At 42.6% G+C, this 16,170-nt stretch overlaps 1 protein-coding gene across 2 annotated transcripts in view; it reads right to left on the bottom strand.

The window, feature by feature from the left end:
* Window positions 1-1,110: 1,110 nt before the first annotated feature.
* Window positions 1,111-16,170, bottom strand: part of usp12a (ubiquitin specific peptidase 12a) — a 31,363-nt gene continuing 16,303 nt past the window's right edge. For both annotated transcript variants that reach the window (XM_078402403.1, XM_078402404.1), the window contains 6 exons: window positions 15,693-15,922; window positions 15,266-15,342; window positions 14,972-15,055; window positions 13,154-13,351; window positions 9,297-9,375; window positions 1,111-3,999 (listed from right to left, as the gene is read on the bottom strand). In XM_078402403.1, coding sequence (XP_078258529.1) covers window positions 3,898-3,999; window positions 9,297-9,375; window positions 13,154-13,351; window positions 14,972-15,055; window positions 15,266-15,342; window positions 15,693-15,922 — 770 coding nt within the window. In that variant the 3' untranslated portion in view covers window positions 1,111-3,897. The remainder of the gene's footprint in view (window positions 4,000-9,296; window positions 9,376-13,153; window positions 13,352-14,971; window positions 15,056-15,265; window positions 15,343-15,692; window positions 15,923-16,170) is intronic.

The following is a 16,170-nucleotide window of genomic DNA, read 5'->3' as shown; positions in this document are numbered from 1 at the left end:
TTAACATAAAACTACTGTGATGGGGCAATCGATGATCACCGTGGACTCAGTGGATCTGAGAGCCTGTATCCATGCTATATCTCTAAACTAAGCGAGATTAAATCATACATGTAGAAACAAGGAACTGCAGATGGTGGTTTACAAAAAAAGACAAAGTGCAGCAGTAACTCAGCAGCTTAGGCAGCATCTCTGGAGAACATCGATATGTGATGTTTCGACCCTGAGCTGAAACGTCATCTATCCATGTTCTCCAGAGATGCTGCCTGATCTGCTGAGATTAGACTTTATGGATGCCTAACATTAATTTGAACTGCTTAAAGAATAGAAATGACTAACTTGTCTTTTAAGTGCTATATTCAAATGATAAATCATTAAAACCAAAGCTTTGCACGTCACTTGATAAATTCCTCTTAGGTCAAGATAATGAGACATTAAAAAACATCCAAAGTATTAGAAAAATGTAATGACTCAAGCCGAGATGCATTTGATTCTAATGACCTAGAAAGCAGCAGTAAGTTTATTAATTCTAACCGAGTGATCCAGTTAGTTCAATAATTGAGTAGCCACAGAATCTAAATATGCCATGATAATTCAAACAAAGTGAATCATTTATCCTGACTCTTGCTACGAAATTGCAAAATACCAATACAGATGCCCTTTAGGAACAGCAACAAGCGACTTACATCACAAGAAGCAATTTAATCAGCTTCTATCCATTATTCTTAGTTAATGAAAACAGTGTTTGTTTTCAGAAGAAGGATTGCGATGATGGAAGCAGTCAGTTATCTGATCTGTGAACATCTATATCAAATCTATCCTGTCAGATCAGTCATGTACCCGGCCTCTTTTTTCTTTGATTGTACAGATTACTCCAAATGTGTGCAGGCAAATTTGTACCTTGCCAGTGAAAAATAGTTTGCTTGTAAGAAGACAAGTTATTTAATCCAGAGCTTTACACTTTCCCTGACACAGCATGGTAAATGCTCATTTCATCCTGGTATTTACTGAAAGTGAGAGAGCTGTTTCATTTAACAAAAGGCAGACAGTCCTTAGACCTGTAAATTTTTTTTTTTTATTTAAGACAAAAACATAATTAAACAACAGTCTCAAATAACCCCTTAAATACACCTAAAAATCAGTATCAAAAGTGCAACAATTTATAATTTAGAGTAATTTTTCAATATATATATACATACAATATTATGCTATCAAAGAACATACATTTTTTTCTGTAGAAATTTCTGATCCAATTTACAAAATATTCAGCTGTGTCCCAAAGAACCTCTTGACGTAAAGACACAAATCAGTTCCATTATTCACTGGTTACATTTTTCCCCTGCCCAGACACCCTGATTTCTGCTGGCTAAAATGCAATTTTGTAGTACTTTATCGAACTATGCACCATCTGACTGCAATACAATAGCCAAATCAATTCCTAAATCACTAAAATCCACACCCAAACATTTTGTTTCACAAAACCCGAGCAAACACAGGAACAAATGCATAATGCTGCAACATTCTAAAGTTATCTCACTCTACCAATGATTTAGTTTTTTTTACCTTTTAAAAAATTGAAGCATTCTCTAATTTTTAAAAAACTAGAGTGATCGTTAAGTGGACAATCCTTCCAAAGATTAAAAAAAGAGGCAGTGAAGACAGGGCAAAAAATTGCATTCAACAGAATGTAGGTGGCTTCCCTTTTACTGAATCCCAAAATGTGCTTTAATGCAGGGATAGAAGGAACCCGATTGAAATACTGTTAAGATTAACAGGGTTCAACAAAAAATAATATTTTTGAAAACAAAATATGTAGGACTTAAGTTATTACTTCATCTACTTCGAAGCCAACCAGTCCGAATCCCTGTCCCCAACAACCTTACACCTTGCCACGATAACATGATACTACACTTCTTCAAAAAAACAGAAACACAAACGCTGAGGGCTAAAAGGGCAGCAATTGTTAAGACCACAACATTTCCTGAGGCAGCAGGTCAAAAAGCATTATTCTAGTAGCTACAGAATGTTCTCTGATGAATTAAAGTTTTCTTTTTAGCAGCTGATACACATTCTTCATTGGATTTCAAGGTATTGATATGAAGTACTGTACAAGAGAGAGGTGGCAAAAAAGTTCTCCACCCTGGTCTATTCGAAACAGTGATTCTGGTCTTAAACCCTAGAGTAAAGTTTTTTTGCAGGCCACTTTAAAATTAATTTGGGGATGAATATTTTATATTCTCCCATCAGTCAGCACAGATGCACACAGAGATTCTGCTGAATTAAATGGAACCCAGTCTATCTTCTGACTACAATAATTACTGCTTGGGACATTTAAATCGGACAGCGTCAAACTTTGCATCAGAGGCAATGGGCTGCATCATGAGGGGGAATCGGGGCAGCAATTTAAAGTTATGTTTAACTGAAGTTAATTGTTAAATTTGAAACTAATGCAGGGAAGTAGGAATCTTTACCAAACAAAAACAAAACTGCCAGTTGTTTATGGGAACCGTATAAACAGTGTGCTTTGATTCCCACAAACAGAAACGCAAAAGAACCCAAACCCCACTCATGCTATGTTAACAGGGCCTTCAATATTACATTCAGTGACTGCGAGTTCAAGTAGGTGCATGGGAGCACAGACTACATTTATACAGGCAAAATATTCAGACACTTCAGTTGCCATGTTGACGTACAGTGGATCAAATTAATGTCGAATTAATGGACACAATGTAGAAGAAATATGAAATATGCAATGACAAAGAATAATTTTAAACAACAGTGAGCAAACCAAAGATTTATAGCTGAAATAGTTAATAGAAACCAATGGATCTTAAAATGTATAAACACATTATTTATACAATATATACAACAGAACATAATTACTGAGCATTCCAATATAGCCAAACAATGAGGGCTTTTCATTTTACGGAGGCGTTTAAAATATGGCCTTATTTCATGATATGAAGTTAAAAAAAAGCTGGAATTACTCATAACATTTTGCCACTTTATAATTTTTTCTGGGATTAAAAAAAACGCTACAAAAAGTATTTGAATCTTTGACACTTGAAAAAGCTGCTTTAATGTTGTATATTTACAAGGCTCTACAACTCTGCCATTGATCCTGCCCTGTATTCATCATTTACACGTATGTGATGCCTCTTGTGTCTAATGACAGCTTTAGTAATCAGCACCAGATTTTTGTTAACGAAGAGTGCAGTTGTATGATTAGCTGGTAAAATAACATACTTCAAATTTAATGCAACTTAACACCAAGACTGCTGGAAGGTTACACATTCAACTTGTGGAAATCGAAAAGAGACAACTACAAGACTCGATGTTGGTCAAGTCTTTAAAAAAAAGTTTTACAAGCCATACAAAAATCCACAATACCATTTAGTCTTTGGTGACAATTTTTGCGCAAACTTGCTAGTATCAACTGTCATCATTTTTGGTCAATTATTTGAAATGAAAACCTAATTTTCAGTAGTTCCAAAATTTGAGGATGTAAAAATTGTTTAACTTAAAATGTTAACAGAATGAAACGAGGATTCATCAGATCAAACATCAGTTCACTTTGGTTTCATACATATGCATTTAGCATGCAATACCTTCAATTATGTCAAATTGAGCTCTGGATCCAGTGTTCTATCACCGGCCCAGTGGCCTCCTTACATAGGCAGACCTAGCTGCTACTTATGTCAATGTGATTTCTTAATGAGTAAAACTGCTTATATCCCATGGATACTTTTGACTTGTCCTTACAATCAGTATTACTCTAGTGTAACTCAAACTTTGCAAACAAGACGACAAGTTCTTCTATCTTCTGCATGATCTCGGTGTCCTGTTCTGCAAGTGAGAGTGCTTGGAAGTGAGAGAGGTGGAACTGTCTCTTGCATTCATTTAATCCCTGGACTGGTAGAAAAGGATATAACCAGATTCAGAGGTCTTAGAGATATCAGAAGTCAGTCCATAGAATTCCTCAATGGCTTGGGCGTCTATTTTCTGTTTGATAGATAACATGAACAATGTTAACAGGAGAGCAAAATGAAGCTTTGTTCAACTCTAAAAGCGCAGTCTTACCAACATATTGAAAAATAATTAATTGAAAACAGTTAGTTCAACAATGAAAGGCTTTGTCTAAGGCAGAGACAATCTTTAAGAACTTGAAACTTGAACGGCCTAAGATGGCACCAGAAACTTGCGACTCTTTGTATGCTGCCTCAGTGAAGTCTCCTATTCTTACATTACAATCGTTGCACTTTTATGCTTTTGCATGATTGTGCTTATGTAGAGGATGATTTTATTTAATTGTTTGCAAAACAAAGACTTTCACTGTATCTAGGTACACGTGACAATAAAGTACCATTGAACCATCTACATTTCTTATCATCAACAGTCATCAAATTACTGGGGAGGGCAGGGAATTTAGTTTGGTTTAGGCATTCAGTATGGAATCAGGCCCTTTGGACCAGAGTCCACATCGACCATTAATTATCTGCTCACACGAGTTCTCCCACTACACACTACGGCCAATTTAAAGAAGCTAATTAACCTACAAACACACACTCTTTGGGATGTGTGAGGAAACCAGAGCACCCAGAGGAAACCCACGTGGTCACAGGGAGAACATGCAAACTCCACACAGATAGCACTTGAGGTCAGGATCGAAGCCCGGTCTCTGGCATTGTGAGGCAGATATTCCTCTGTGTTGTGGTGATATTCGAAGAGTCAACAGGAGCACAAGGACGATCAGAAATCAAAACTTGACATTGCTCCAAAGAATGTGTGGATTCACTGTCATCCATTTTGCGATAATGCTCAGAAAAAATGTCAAACCATCACGTGCTTGACTTGGATTATATTCAGAGAGCAGCATCAGCTACAAAATGTGTCCCGTACTGTCCTCAAAAGTCTTTCTCCATCAATCAAAAGGGCATCCTTCTCTAATTTGGCTGCCTGGATTTTAAACTGAAGCATTTAGCAAATGAGTCTTGCATCACAAAACAAAAGCCCTCTAACAATCTACCACTACTGTACAACAGTATTAAGTAAAAGCCCACATTAACACCCTGAAAAAGCATGGAACTCTTCCCACATCTCTCAACGATAAAGACATCAGTGACATTCATCACTGCCTTCAGCCGTCTGAGAAAGAGTGTGTTTGTGGACCATGACCCAAAGCCTGCACAAATTTCATGGTCTACCTGGCAGGAGTTAAACTTGCTCTTCTGTTCATTTCCGAGTCACGGACTTTCTACAGGAGGCACCACAAAACACAGAAAGGATACTACTAACACAATTTCCACAAAAATCCTCCAAATCTACTGGCAGGACAGGTGAACTGAGAAAATTCAGCATGTCTTCGGAAGCACTGCAGAAAGCATACTGCCGGGTTGCATCTCAACTTGATTTGGGAACAGGTCTGCCCAAGGCCGCAAGAAATTGCAGAGAGTTGGAGATACAGGTCCACCACCGATTTTCTGGCATCCTGTGTTCCAGAGCCTTTCTGGATTATCCGTTTTGCCGGACCAACAGAGGTCACGGCCTCCGAGAGGAGTCTAGTGGGACCGGAGCAGTCCGCCTAGGTAGCCGAGGAGCCGAGATATTGGCCCCAAGCTCGGCTATGGGAACGGATCCGCTGGCCCCAGCCATGCCAGAGTTCCACAGCCGTGGCTGCAGGGAACAAATTTGATCGGCCACAGAAGTCGGCTATGGGAACAGCAAACAGAGACATTCTCGATGAAACCGTTGTTTCTTTTGAAGGGCACAGTGGCATAACAGCATTGCTGTTTTACAGTGCCAGAGACCAGAGTTCGATCCACATTACATGGACAGCACCACTTGGAGTTTGCATGTTCTCCCTGTGACCATATGGGTTTTCTCCAGATAGCCTGGTTTCCCCCCACACTCCAAAGATGTGCAGGTTTGTAGGTTAATTGGCTTCGGTAAAATTGTAAATTGTCCCCAATGTGCAGGGCGGTGCTGATGTACGGGGTGATCGCTGGTCGGCGAGGACTCAGTGGGCTGAAGGGCCTGTCTCCCTCCACACTGTATTCCTAAACTACACAAAAATCTTGGGTGACAATTCGGGTCGGGACCCATCTTCAGACACGAGTTCTGAAGAAGCGTCTCAAAATGTCACCCATCCTTTTTTGTAGGTTATTCAGCTCTGTGAAATTGTAAATTGGCCCTAGTGTGTAGGATAGTGCAGGTGTATGGAGTGATCGCTGGTCGGCACGGACTCGTTGGGCCAAAAGGTCTGTTTCCATGCTGTATCTCTAAAGTCTATAAGTAAACTCTAAGTCAATAGGACCACATATCAATATCAGCAATGTGATCATCTTCACATTAATTACCACTTAGGAAATAATGTTTAGGGAATGAAAAGCATTGTGGCTTCAAATTGTTGTACAGAAAATAAAGCTGCTCTTCTCCAAGTGGCTCTTTTTGGCTCTGCTGCTCCCTGCTCTTAAATTACTGGCAAGAGACAGTACAGGAACACAAATCTCCCCGTGATATCACGCAGTTGATGTACGCATTCTTCAGCAACCCATCTCCAGAAGGTTAAAAAAGCATTTGACAAAACAGATATTTAGAAGGCACCCAAGCAAGATGTTTATGGTTTAATACAGTGAAGCAGACACTCTGTAAAAGTCACCCGAGGAATTTTTCATGAACTTGCTCTGTTTCTGAACAGAATTAAACATCATTGCTTCTGCAAAGAAAGGGATCACTTCCAATTACACCGTATGAATTGTTATCAGAGATGGATATTGTGATAAGCTGTTTACTGTTTCATATTTAACCTTCAGGTTTAGAACTACACATTGATTAGTTGCCAGACCACATCAGAACTATTTGAACCTAGACTTATTTTTTTAAGACAGACGGTGTGTGGGGGGGGGGGGGGGGGGGAGGGTAGACCGAGGGGAAGGGGGGCGGGGGAGGGAGAGCCGGAGGGGGGGGGGAAGGGAGGGCCGTAGAGTGGGGGAAGGGGTGGAGGGAGGGCCGTAGAGGGGAAAGGTAGAGAGGGGGAAGAGGGAGAGAGGGGGAAGAGGGAGAGAGGGGGAAGAGGGAGAGAGGGGGAAGAGGGAGAGAGGGGGAAGAGGGAGAGAGGGGGAAGAGGGAGAGAGGGGGAAGAGGGAGAGAGGGGGAAGAGGGAGAGAGGGGGAAGAGGGAGAGAGGGGGAAGAGAGAGGGGGAAGAGGGAGAGAGGGGGAAGAGGGAGAGAGGGGGAAGAGGGAGAGAGGGGGAAGAGGGAGAGAGGGGGAAGAGGGAGAGAGGGGGAAGGGGATACAGAGTGCGAGGGGGTGGGCGAGATGGAGGGTGGCGGGGGGAGGTAGAGGAATGCGGCAGACTGGGCAGATGTGTCACCGTGCCACCTACGCTGAGCAAGTACATGATATAATCTACAAGTAATAGTTGGGAGGCACAGGGGGCTACGTTCATGAAGCTGTGCCCATAGGTTTATTTCTTCCTGGCCTCGCTTTTAATTCACTGGAGCCCAGTGCTCCCTCTTAACACACCTAATGATTAGAATATTTGTTCTACAATTGTGTTACATTTCCAGAAAAGTGAATTAAATTTGTGTTGCTCTATTAATAAATCATCCTGTCCAATTGTGCTCAACATCTGCTAATCTAGCACCACCCAATTCTCAAGGCTGTGGATTGCCAGAGCAAAGCTCCAATATGTTAAAATTGTTCATTAACATTGTAAATTAAACTTTATCTCTCCATGCCTGTTAATCATCTGGTGAAAGTTCTGTACTTTTATTTATACATTTTAATAGCTTGATAATTACCTAGTGTTGTATTTCAACATATCCTTTCCTATTCATTAGCAAGTCCCCTAATAGTTACAAGCAGTTCCTAAAGAATTTATTCATAGAACACACAACAGTCCAGCATAGTACTGGCCCTCTAGCCCACAATGTCTGTGCTGAACATCATGCCAAGTTAAACTAATCTCCTCTGCTTGCACAAGATCCATATTCTTCCATTCCCTGCACATCCATGTGCCTATCATATCTGTTTCCACCACCACCCCTGCCAGCATATTACAGACATCCACCAACCTGTGTTCACCACCTTACTCACCATTGTCCTGGGGACACTATCATCCAAGTTTCATTCAAATTGGTCTTATATTTTTAAAGTTAGAGAGATGGGACTCGCCCGAGTGATGGCCAATGAGGGATGAGCAGTTGGGTCCCGTTTATCTAATACTTACGTGTTGCCAACGGCTCCGCGCCTGCGCAGTTGGGTTACGTAAGATGACCGCTGGATCCGCGCGTGCATAGAACACAACAGGTCCGCGCCTGCGCAGTTGGGGCCCATTGATCTGATACTTACGTAATATGGCACGACCGGATCCGCGTTTGTGTAGAACCCAACAGGTCCGAGCCTGCGCAGTTGGGGGCCGTAGATGTTGAGGGGGGATGGGGTGGGTGAGTGGGGCGGGTTGGGGGGAGGAGCGGGGGGTGTTGGGGGGCGGAGGAGCGGGAGTTGTTGGGGGGCTGAGGAGCGGGGGGGTGTTGGGGGGCGGAGGAGCGGGGGGTGTTGGGGGGCGGAGGAGCTGGGGGTGTTGGGGGGGGAAGAGCGGGGGGTGTTGGGGGGGGAGGAGCGGGGGGTGTTGGGGGGGGAGGAGCGGGGGGTGTTGGGGGGGAGGAGCGGGGGGTGTTGGGGGGAGGAGCAGGGGGTGTTGGGGGGAGGAGCGGGGGGGTGTTGGGGGGGAGGAGCGGGGGGTGTTGGGGGCGGAGGAGCGGGGGGTGTTGGGGGACGGAGGGTGTTGGTGGGAGGAGCGGGGGGTGTTGGGGGGAGGAGCGGGGGGTGTTGGGGGGAGGAGCGGGGGGAGGAGCGGGGGGTGTTGGGGGGAGGAGCGCGGGGGTTGGGGGGAGGAACGGGGGGTGTTGGGGGAGGAGCGAGACGTGTTGGGGGAGGAGCGGGGGTGGTGGAGGGGGGTATTGGGGGGGAGGAGCAGGGGGTGTTGGGGGGAGGAGCTTTGCAACTCAGGGGGTCAGGCAGTATCTCTGAAGAAAAGGAATAGGTGACGTTTCAGGTCTCGACCCTCTGCAGACTGAGCACAAGACTGTGCTTTTCTATGTTCTGTGTTCACATTTAGACTGTGCAAGAGCTTAATACTGTACAAAATTCTGTGGTCCCTTTTATCCACATTTCATCTCGGTAGCAATCATATGTTTGAACTAACTTTGATATTTGTTAAACTTATTATTCAAGACTGGCCTGACTACACAAATTCAGTTTAATCATTGTTAGCTACCAGGACCTATAAACATACCTCTACAATATCATCGTCAAACAGCAACCAGAAGTCATGGCTCTTCACTATTGCAATGTAGTGCCCTCGGTTCGGACCACTAATCAAAAGAAATAATTGACACAATTAGCAGGAAAAGAAACACATGACAAAACTTTCAGCTTCAGATAAATTAACAAGAATGATTGAAAAGTTGCAGCAAAACTATTTCCACTAATGTTGAAATTACCTTGAAATATCTTTTTGTGAGATTCTCCAACTTTGTTCATGGTTTGAAAAACCAGCAGATACCCAGTGAACAAGGCAGGGTACCACAAAATAACATTGGCTCGTACATACGCAGATAAAAATCAAAGACTGCTGCAGTATTTATAACATGTCAGCCATAGCAACTTTTGAATCTCTGATCAGATGGGAATTCACTTGCACTTACGATACACTGCAATTAGCCGGCTCTGGAAAGAGTTGTACTGCACAGAAATAGGCCCTTCAGCCCAACTTACCCATGCTGACCAAGTTGCTCTTGGGTTGGCCCAGTGGCGCAGCAGTAGAGTTGCTGTCTTACAGCGCCAGAGACCTGGGATCGATCCTGACTATGGGTGCTGCCTGTACGGAATTTGTACGTTTTGCCTGTGACCATGTGGGGTTTTTCCAGGTGCTTCAGCTTCCTCCCACAGTCCAAAGATGTACAGGTTTGTTGGTTAATTGGCTTTGGTAAAGATTGTAAATTGTTCCTTGTGTAGGATAATGCTACTGTACCGGTTGATCACTGGTTGGCGCTGACTCGATGGGCCGAAGGGCCTGTTTCCACGCTGCATCACTAAAGTTTTAAGTATGTACTAATCCCAAACTGCCTACACTTTTCCCCTGTTCCTCTAAACTTTTCCTATCTAAGAGTTGAGTGTTTTATTGTCCAAACAGAACAGTAACATTCTCACGCAGCAGCACAACAAATATGTAAACATAGTACTCTGGATCATCCATCACTGATCATCTGCCTTTCCTGATTTCTCCAAATTTCAATCTCTTCTGTCTTGCCAACGTTTTGTATTACCAATGCCTCTCAACCTAGTTGCCTCATTTGTTTCCTTCCTCTCAATTAGTCTTTTTTGTTATTTTTGGTTTGTGTTAAAAGTATGTTTTAGTGTTCCTTGTTTTATGTGGTGGGTGGGGGGGGGGACTTGTTTTCAATCTCTTACCTTGACAGAGATGCAATTTTTTTCCGTATCGTATCTCCGTCCCCACTGCGACCTAATATCGTGGAGTTGGCGGCCTTTCCTGGAGACCGACCCGGCGCTCCAAGCCGTGGAAGTCTGCGGGACTTTAACATCGCGGAGCTTGCAATCCCTTTGCCGGGGATCGAAGCTCCAACCGCGGGGCCTGTGGACTTTAACATCGTGAAACCCGCGGTCTCTGATAAAAAGAGGCTGATTCGGGAGCTCCATGCTGCAGTGAGTTTCAACTGCCCCGACACAGGAGTTTTAATCACCCCAACGTCAGTTCGATCGTCGGCTGCAGGGGCTTTGATCGTCCTGACTGCGGATGGTTTGACTGCCCCAACCGCGGGATAACAAAGAGGACGAAGATGGAACTTTATTGCCTTCCATCACAGTGAGGAATGTGGAATCCACTGTGGTGGATGTTTATGATAACTTTTATGTGGTCGTGTGTCTTGTTGCTTTTCACAGTATGGCTGTATGGTAACTCAAATTTCACTGTACCTTAATGGCACATGTGACAATAAACTGACCTTGAAACTTTGAACATTGTGTAATGAGTGGAATCGTACAGCTGTCCTCCGAGACAAATACTCCTTGAATTACAGAATTTTATTAATTACTTTTTCTTGGCTTGGGAGGGGCACATGAGAAGAGGGGGGAAATGAGAACTTTATTCTGGAGATAAAATGGGTCGGACAAAGTGGAAGATCGAGCAGAATAAATGCAGGTGAACACTGAATGCTTTTCTTTGCAAGTTTAAATATAAAAGGCATGGCAACAACCAAATAGATGGAATGGTAACGAACAGTTTGCATTGACGTCTTTAATCTTTAAAGTATTTCTTTGAGGAGTTTTATCAACAAATAAATGGATATGTTAATGCAAATAATCAGAATTGGGTTTAAGGAGTGGCTGCGAAGTAAATAAGGAGTTGGAGGGAGTGAAGATTTAGAAAAAATCTTATCAATCGACTGGCACCAATGATAGAAAGATTAAATTCAGGCACCATAAAGAGACCAGAAATGGAGGAGAGCTTAATTTGTGTGGAGCAATCATTAGTCAATAAAAGAGTAGAGAAAGATGACAGCGACATTCTGTTTTGTATTTGGACGACTTTGTGAAGGTCACCGTGTACTTGACCAATAAGGGTAATTACCAATAGTTCCTTAGGAATAAATGGAGAGTAAAGGCACAGTTATAGGGCTGTAAGAGTTTTCGATGTAGCAAGAGGAGAGGCTACTAATAGATTTGAAAACAAATGTGTTGTTTAACTGGAGGCCAATGAAAGTTATGAGGTTAATGGAGAAACAGGACAATTCACGTTGAGATGTAAGCAGCAGTTTTGAATAATCTTAAATTTCATGAGGTTAGAACATTCAGGAGTTTGAGTTTAGTTTATTATCATGTGTACCGAGGTACAGTGAAAAGCTTTTGTATCGTGCTAACCAGTTAGCGGAAAGACGATACATGATTACATTCGAGCCATCCACAGAAAACAAATCATTTTAAAGGGAATGGCGTGAATAAGTAAGAAATATTGCTGTCAGAGTAGAGATTTAAAAGAGTGGAGGTTGTAATGTGTGATCGCAGATCCACTTCTGTGACTAGCACACAAAGAGTTGCCAGGGTTGGGCTTAGAGATACAGGGCCTGTTTCCATGCTTCGGCTCACCGAATCCACGGCGACCAACGATCATCCTGTACACTAGTTCTATGTTATCCCAGATTTGCATCTTAATTTAAAGCCAATTAACCGACAAACCTGCATGCCTTTGGAATGTGAGAGGAAACTGGAGCACCTGGAGAAAACCCACGCGGTCACAAGAGAACGTACAAACTCTGTACAGACAGCGCCCATAGTCATGATCGCATCTGGGTCCCTGGCGCTGTAAGGCAGTAGCCCTACTGCTGCGCCACTGTGCCGCCTCTGTATCTTTCAATCAATCCTCTGACAGAGCTGAAATATGACAATAGTGATACAAAAAGAAAATTGTCCACAATTTTTTAATGCTACAACATGCTCCAGGACTTGAAATGGAGGCGAGAGATGAAGATCCTTTGAGGTAAGTAGTGCCATGTGTACAGAGCTACAGTGAAAAGCTTTGTTGCTTGCTATCCACTCAGCGGAAAGACTATATATAACAATTAAACCGTCCACTGTGTAAAAATACAGGATATTAATGTTTAGTACAATATAAAGACAAAGATTAAGCTTCCGTGAGGCAGAAGCTACTCTGTGTGAGGCTTTAGTCAACCTGTCCTCAAACTACAAAGAGAATCACCTGTGAGCCAATCCATCTAAAACCCAAGTCTGGGCCTTCCACTTGAAGAACAAGTATGCAAATAGAAGGTTGAAGATCACATGGAATGGAGTCCGATTGGAGGCCAACGACGTGGCACTAAAATTTGCTCACTATTGGCAAACAGTTGTGTGATGACACAAAATAATAATAAGTACAGTAAAGGTCCTTGACTGAGACTGGATTATGCTGATGGCCTTGCAGAGGCAGCGTGAGGTGTAGATGGTATCAATGGAAGGGAGGTTGGTATGCGTGATGGTCTGGACCTAGACAGATGTGCACAAGAGGATGTACAGAAAGATGTGGATTTAGGGGTTGGACTGAACAGGGGGCTGTTTGATGATACGCTGTGCTCCTACCTTCCACAGTGCACCACTACTGCAACAAGGTCATACATTCTGTCCGGGTTGGTAGCATCTCCTGACGTGTTGAACAATCGAAGTTCTAAAGGAAAGACGACTCTGTAAGATAGTTTTGTGTATCGATGCAGCTGATCCATATATTTGAACCGTTTCAGATGAAGAGCTAAAATCATAGGTAGCTTTTTTACTTTCATCCTGCAATGTGACAAAAGGAAGACAATTAGCAAATGCTCATAAAACAAAACACAAGTTACATTTTAATGTAATCTAACAGCATTCCTCTATCGCGTACACTGCATCCTTCAGGACTATCGAATTTTCCAACTTACTCTTACTTTCTATCCTTCTCAGAACTGGCCATTACAGGTATATAGGATGGCTAAGAAGGCTTTGGTACATCGGCCTTCATCAGTCAGGGTACTGAGCATAGACGTGGGAACGTTATGTTAGAATTGTACAAGTTAGGAAACTTGTCTCAACTATCCGAGCACAAAACAAGCACAACAGACAATGTTTCACATTAGGACCCTTCATCAGATTCTATCTAATCCCATCATGATTTTATACACCTCTGAGATCACCCCACAGTTTCCTATCGTCCAAGGAAGAAAGTCCTAGCCTGACCAGCCTTTCCCCATAGAATAGAATCATAGAATAGAATCATGAATAAGACATATTGAAAGATAACTCTGTCACTAGAAGTAGAAAGTACTCATATTAATCATGTATTTGTAAATGTGGAAGTCCCTGATCCAAAAATAAATTAAGTGGTTTACAAAACAGTCTAAAAGGAGCAAAGAAAATTGTTTCTATAACTGTACAAGATGGCGCGGCCGAATCCAGTCGCCGTCGTGGAAGCTCCGCGGAGACTGTGCGTTTTAAAAAGTTTTTTTAACTTGTATGTTCATTTTAAATTTATTTTTAAGTACTAACACACGAGCACTAATAACGTACGACCGGAAAACTCTCGTAAAACTAAACTTTAGAGTAACCAAAGACTTATTAGACACTGTACTCACCGATCCAGCGTGGCCGACAGAGATCAAAAGAGCGCGCCGTGACAACAATGGTAGCGCGGCTCCGAGAAAAAGTCGGAGAAAATATTGAGGAAAGCGGGGGGGGGGGAGATTCGGAATAGGCTGAGAGCCCAAGCCTTCTGTCCACCTCTGCCCAGCATCCTTCTGGCCAACGTCCAGTCCCTGGAGAACAAGCTGGATGGCCTCAGGGCTAGGATCAGATTCCAGCGGGACATAAAAGATTGCAACATCTGTCTGACCGAGACATGGCTGACCCCGTTGGTGCCGAATCAGGTGATCTGCCCAACTGAGTCCTTCACTGTTTTCCGTGCGGACAGAGCGGAAGAATCCAGGAAATCCAAGGGTGGAGGAGTTTGCTTCACGACCAACAATAACTGGTGCAACCCTAGGAATATTAAGACGCTTTCTCGTTCCTGCTCGCCGGACCTGGAGCATCTGACTATCTCACGCCGTCCATTTTACCTTCCCCGGGAGTTCAGCTCGGTGATCATCACAGCCGTCTATATTCCACCACATGCGGACACCGACGTGGCACTGTCGGCCCTACACGATGTGTTGTGTCGACACCAAAACAAGTTCCCTGATGCGGCTGTGGTGGTGGCAACTACCGCTCTGCCACCGAGCCACCTTGATCATCAGAAAAATGCCAGACACTTAACTGTAAAACCATCCTAATGCAAATATGCTGCAGTCCGCAGTCCAAGATACAATTTATAATTAAAATTAAAATTTAACTCACTGCCATTTTACTGCTTCATTTGGTGCATTACATTCATACCTTTTTTGAGCTTCCTGTTTACTGCAGCATACTTCACAGTAGTATTTGTATTCACTACACAGCGTCTCTGTATTACTAAACCCTCTGTTCAAAAAAAACAAAACAATTATCTTGTAATTATCTTGAATATTTAGGAATAAATTCAATTTAAAAAAGATGAAAACTGATTATATTTGAAAATGCTATAAAGCTCAAATCTAATCGATTCACATGCAAGATTAGTAATTATATGCTGTATTCTTTTCACAAAACAAAATTAACTGCAAAGCTGTTAAAACATTTTACTCGGCATACCTCAAGCAATGAGTAATTGAAGTGTTCTGCTCCACATCAACGGAAAGGTCTAAAAAGTCTTCATCTTTGCTACTTACCTGTGAAGTAGGGACAATTTAATTACTAAAAGCACAAGGCAGTAATGCAATAATCTGAAATTATTTAAGTATAACACGTAATTTCTTTCCCAGCCTTCAGTAAATAGTTAAAATGAATAGGTGTGGGATTCTGTTTTAAAGCAAAAACAGAAACAAATCATTATTCAAACACACATGATAAAAGGAAATTTAAGAGAAAGAAAAAGAATGTGAGAAAAGTGCAGGGACATTGGGTTTACAGAAGGTATTCTGCTGTGGAGCTATCACTGGTCAAATGACATCCTGTGTAATTCATGCCACCCATTACCAACAAAGGAATTGCAAATATGTTCACATCACATTGAACTTACAGTTTCACAGTTAAGACATCTGGTTTCGTTAGTTAATGTCCCTTGAAACATCTCATGTACCCAAGTTGGTTCCGGTATGTCATTGCCATTGTCGTCATTGATACAACCATTATGCAGCTGTCCGTTTTGTTTTTCCTGTTTTTTCTCTTCCTGCAGGATATCAGCAATAGTGTTTAACAGGTAGTTAAGGAACTCGTGAGCGTCTTGTTGCATGTAATTATCAAAAAGTTCTGAAACAAAAAAAGTTGAGTGGTAAAAAATGACGGCTGTTTGATTAGGAAAATTAGCATATGTTGTAACATAAGACCCACAAAATACTGGAGTAACTCAGTAAGTCAGACAGTACCTCTGAAGAACAAGGATAGGTGAGGTTTCGGTCAGGACCCTTCTTCAAACTGTTGGTAACTCAGTGGTTCTGAAGCATTTCAAGAGGTGTCCCGACCCGAAACGTCACCTATGTTCTCCAGGGATTCTGCCT

Source organism: Rhinoraja longicauda, chromosome 7 (genome assembly GCF_053455715.1).
Source record: "Rhinoraja longicauda isolate Sanriku21f chromosome 7, sRhiLon1.1, whole genome shotgun sequence".
NCBI classification, from domain to species: domain Eukaryota; kingdom Metazoa; phylum Chordata; class Chondrichthyes; order Rajiformes; family Arhynchobatidae; genus Rhinoraja; species Rhinoraja longicauda.
Note: the sequence above shows the minus strand (reverse complement) of the source record. Positions and strands in the feature narration are given on the sequence as shown.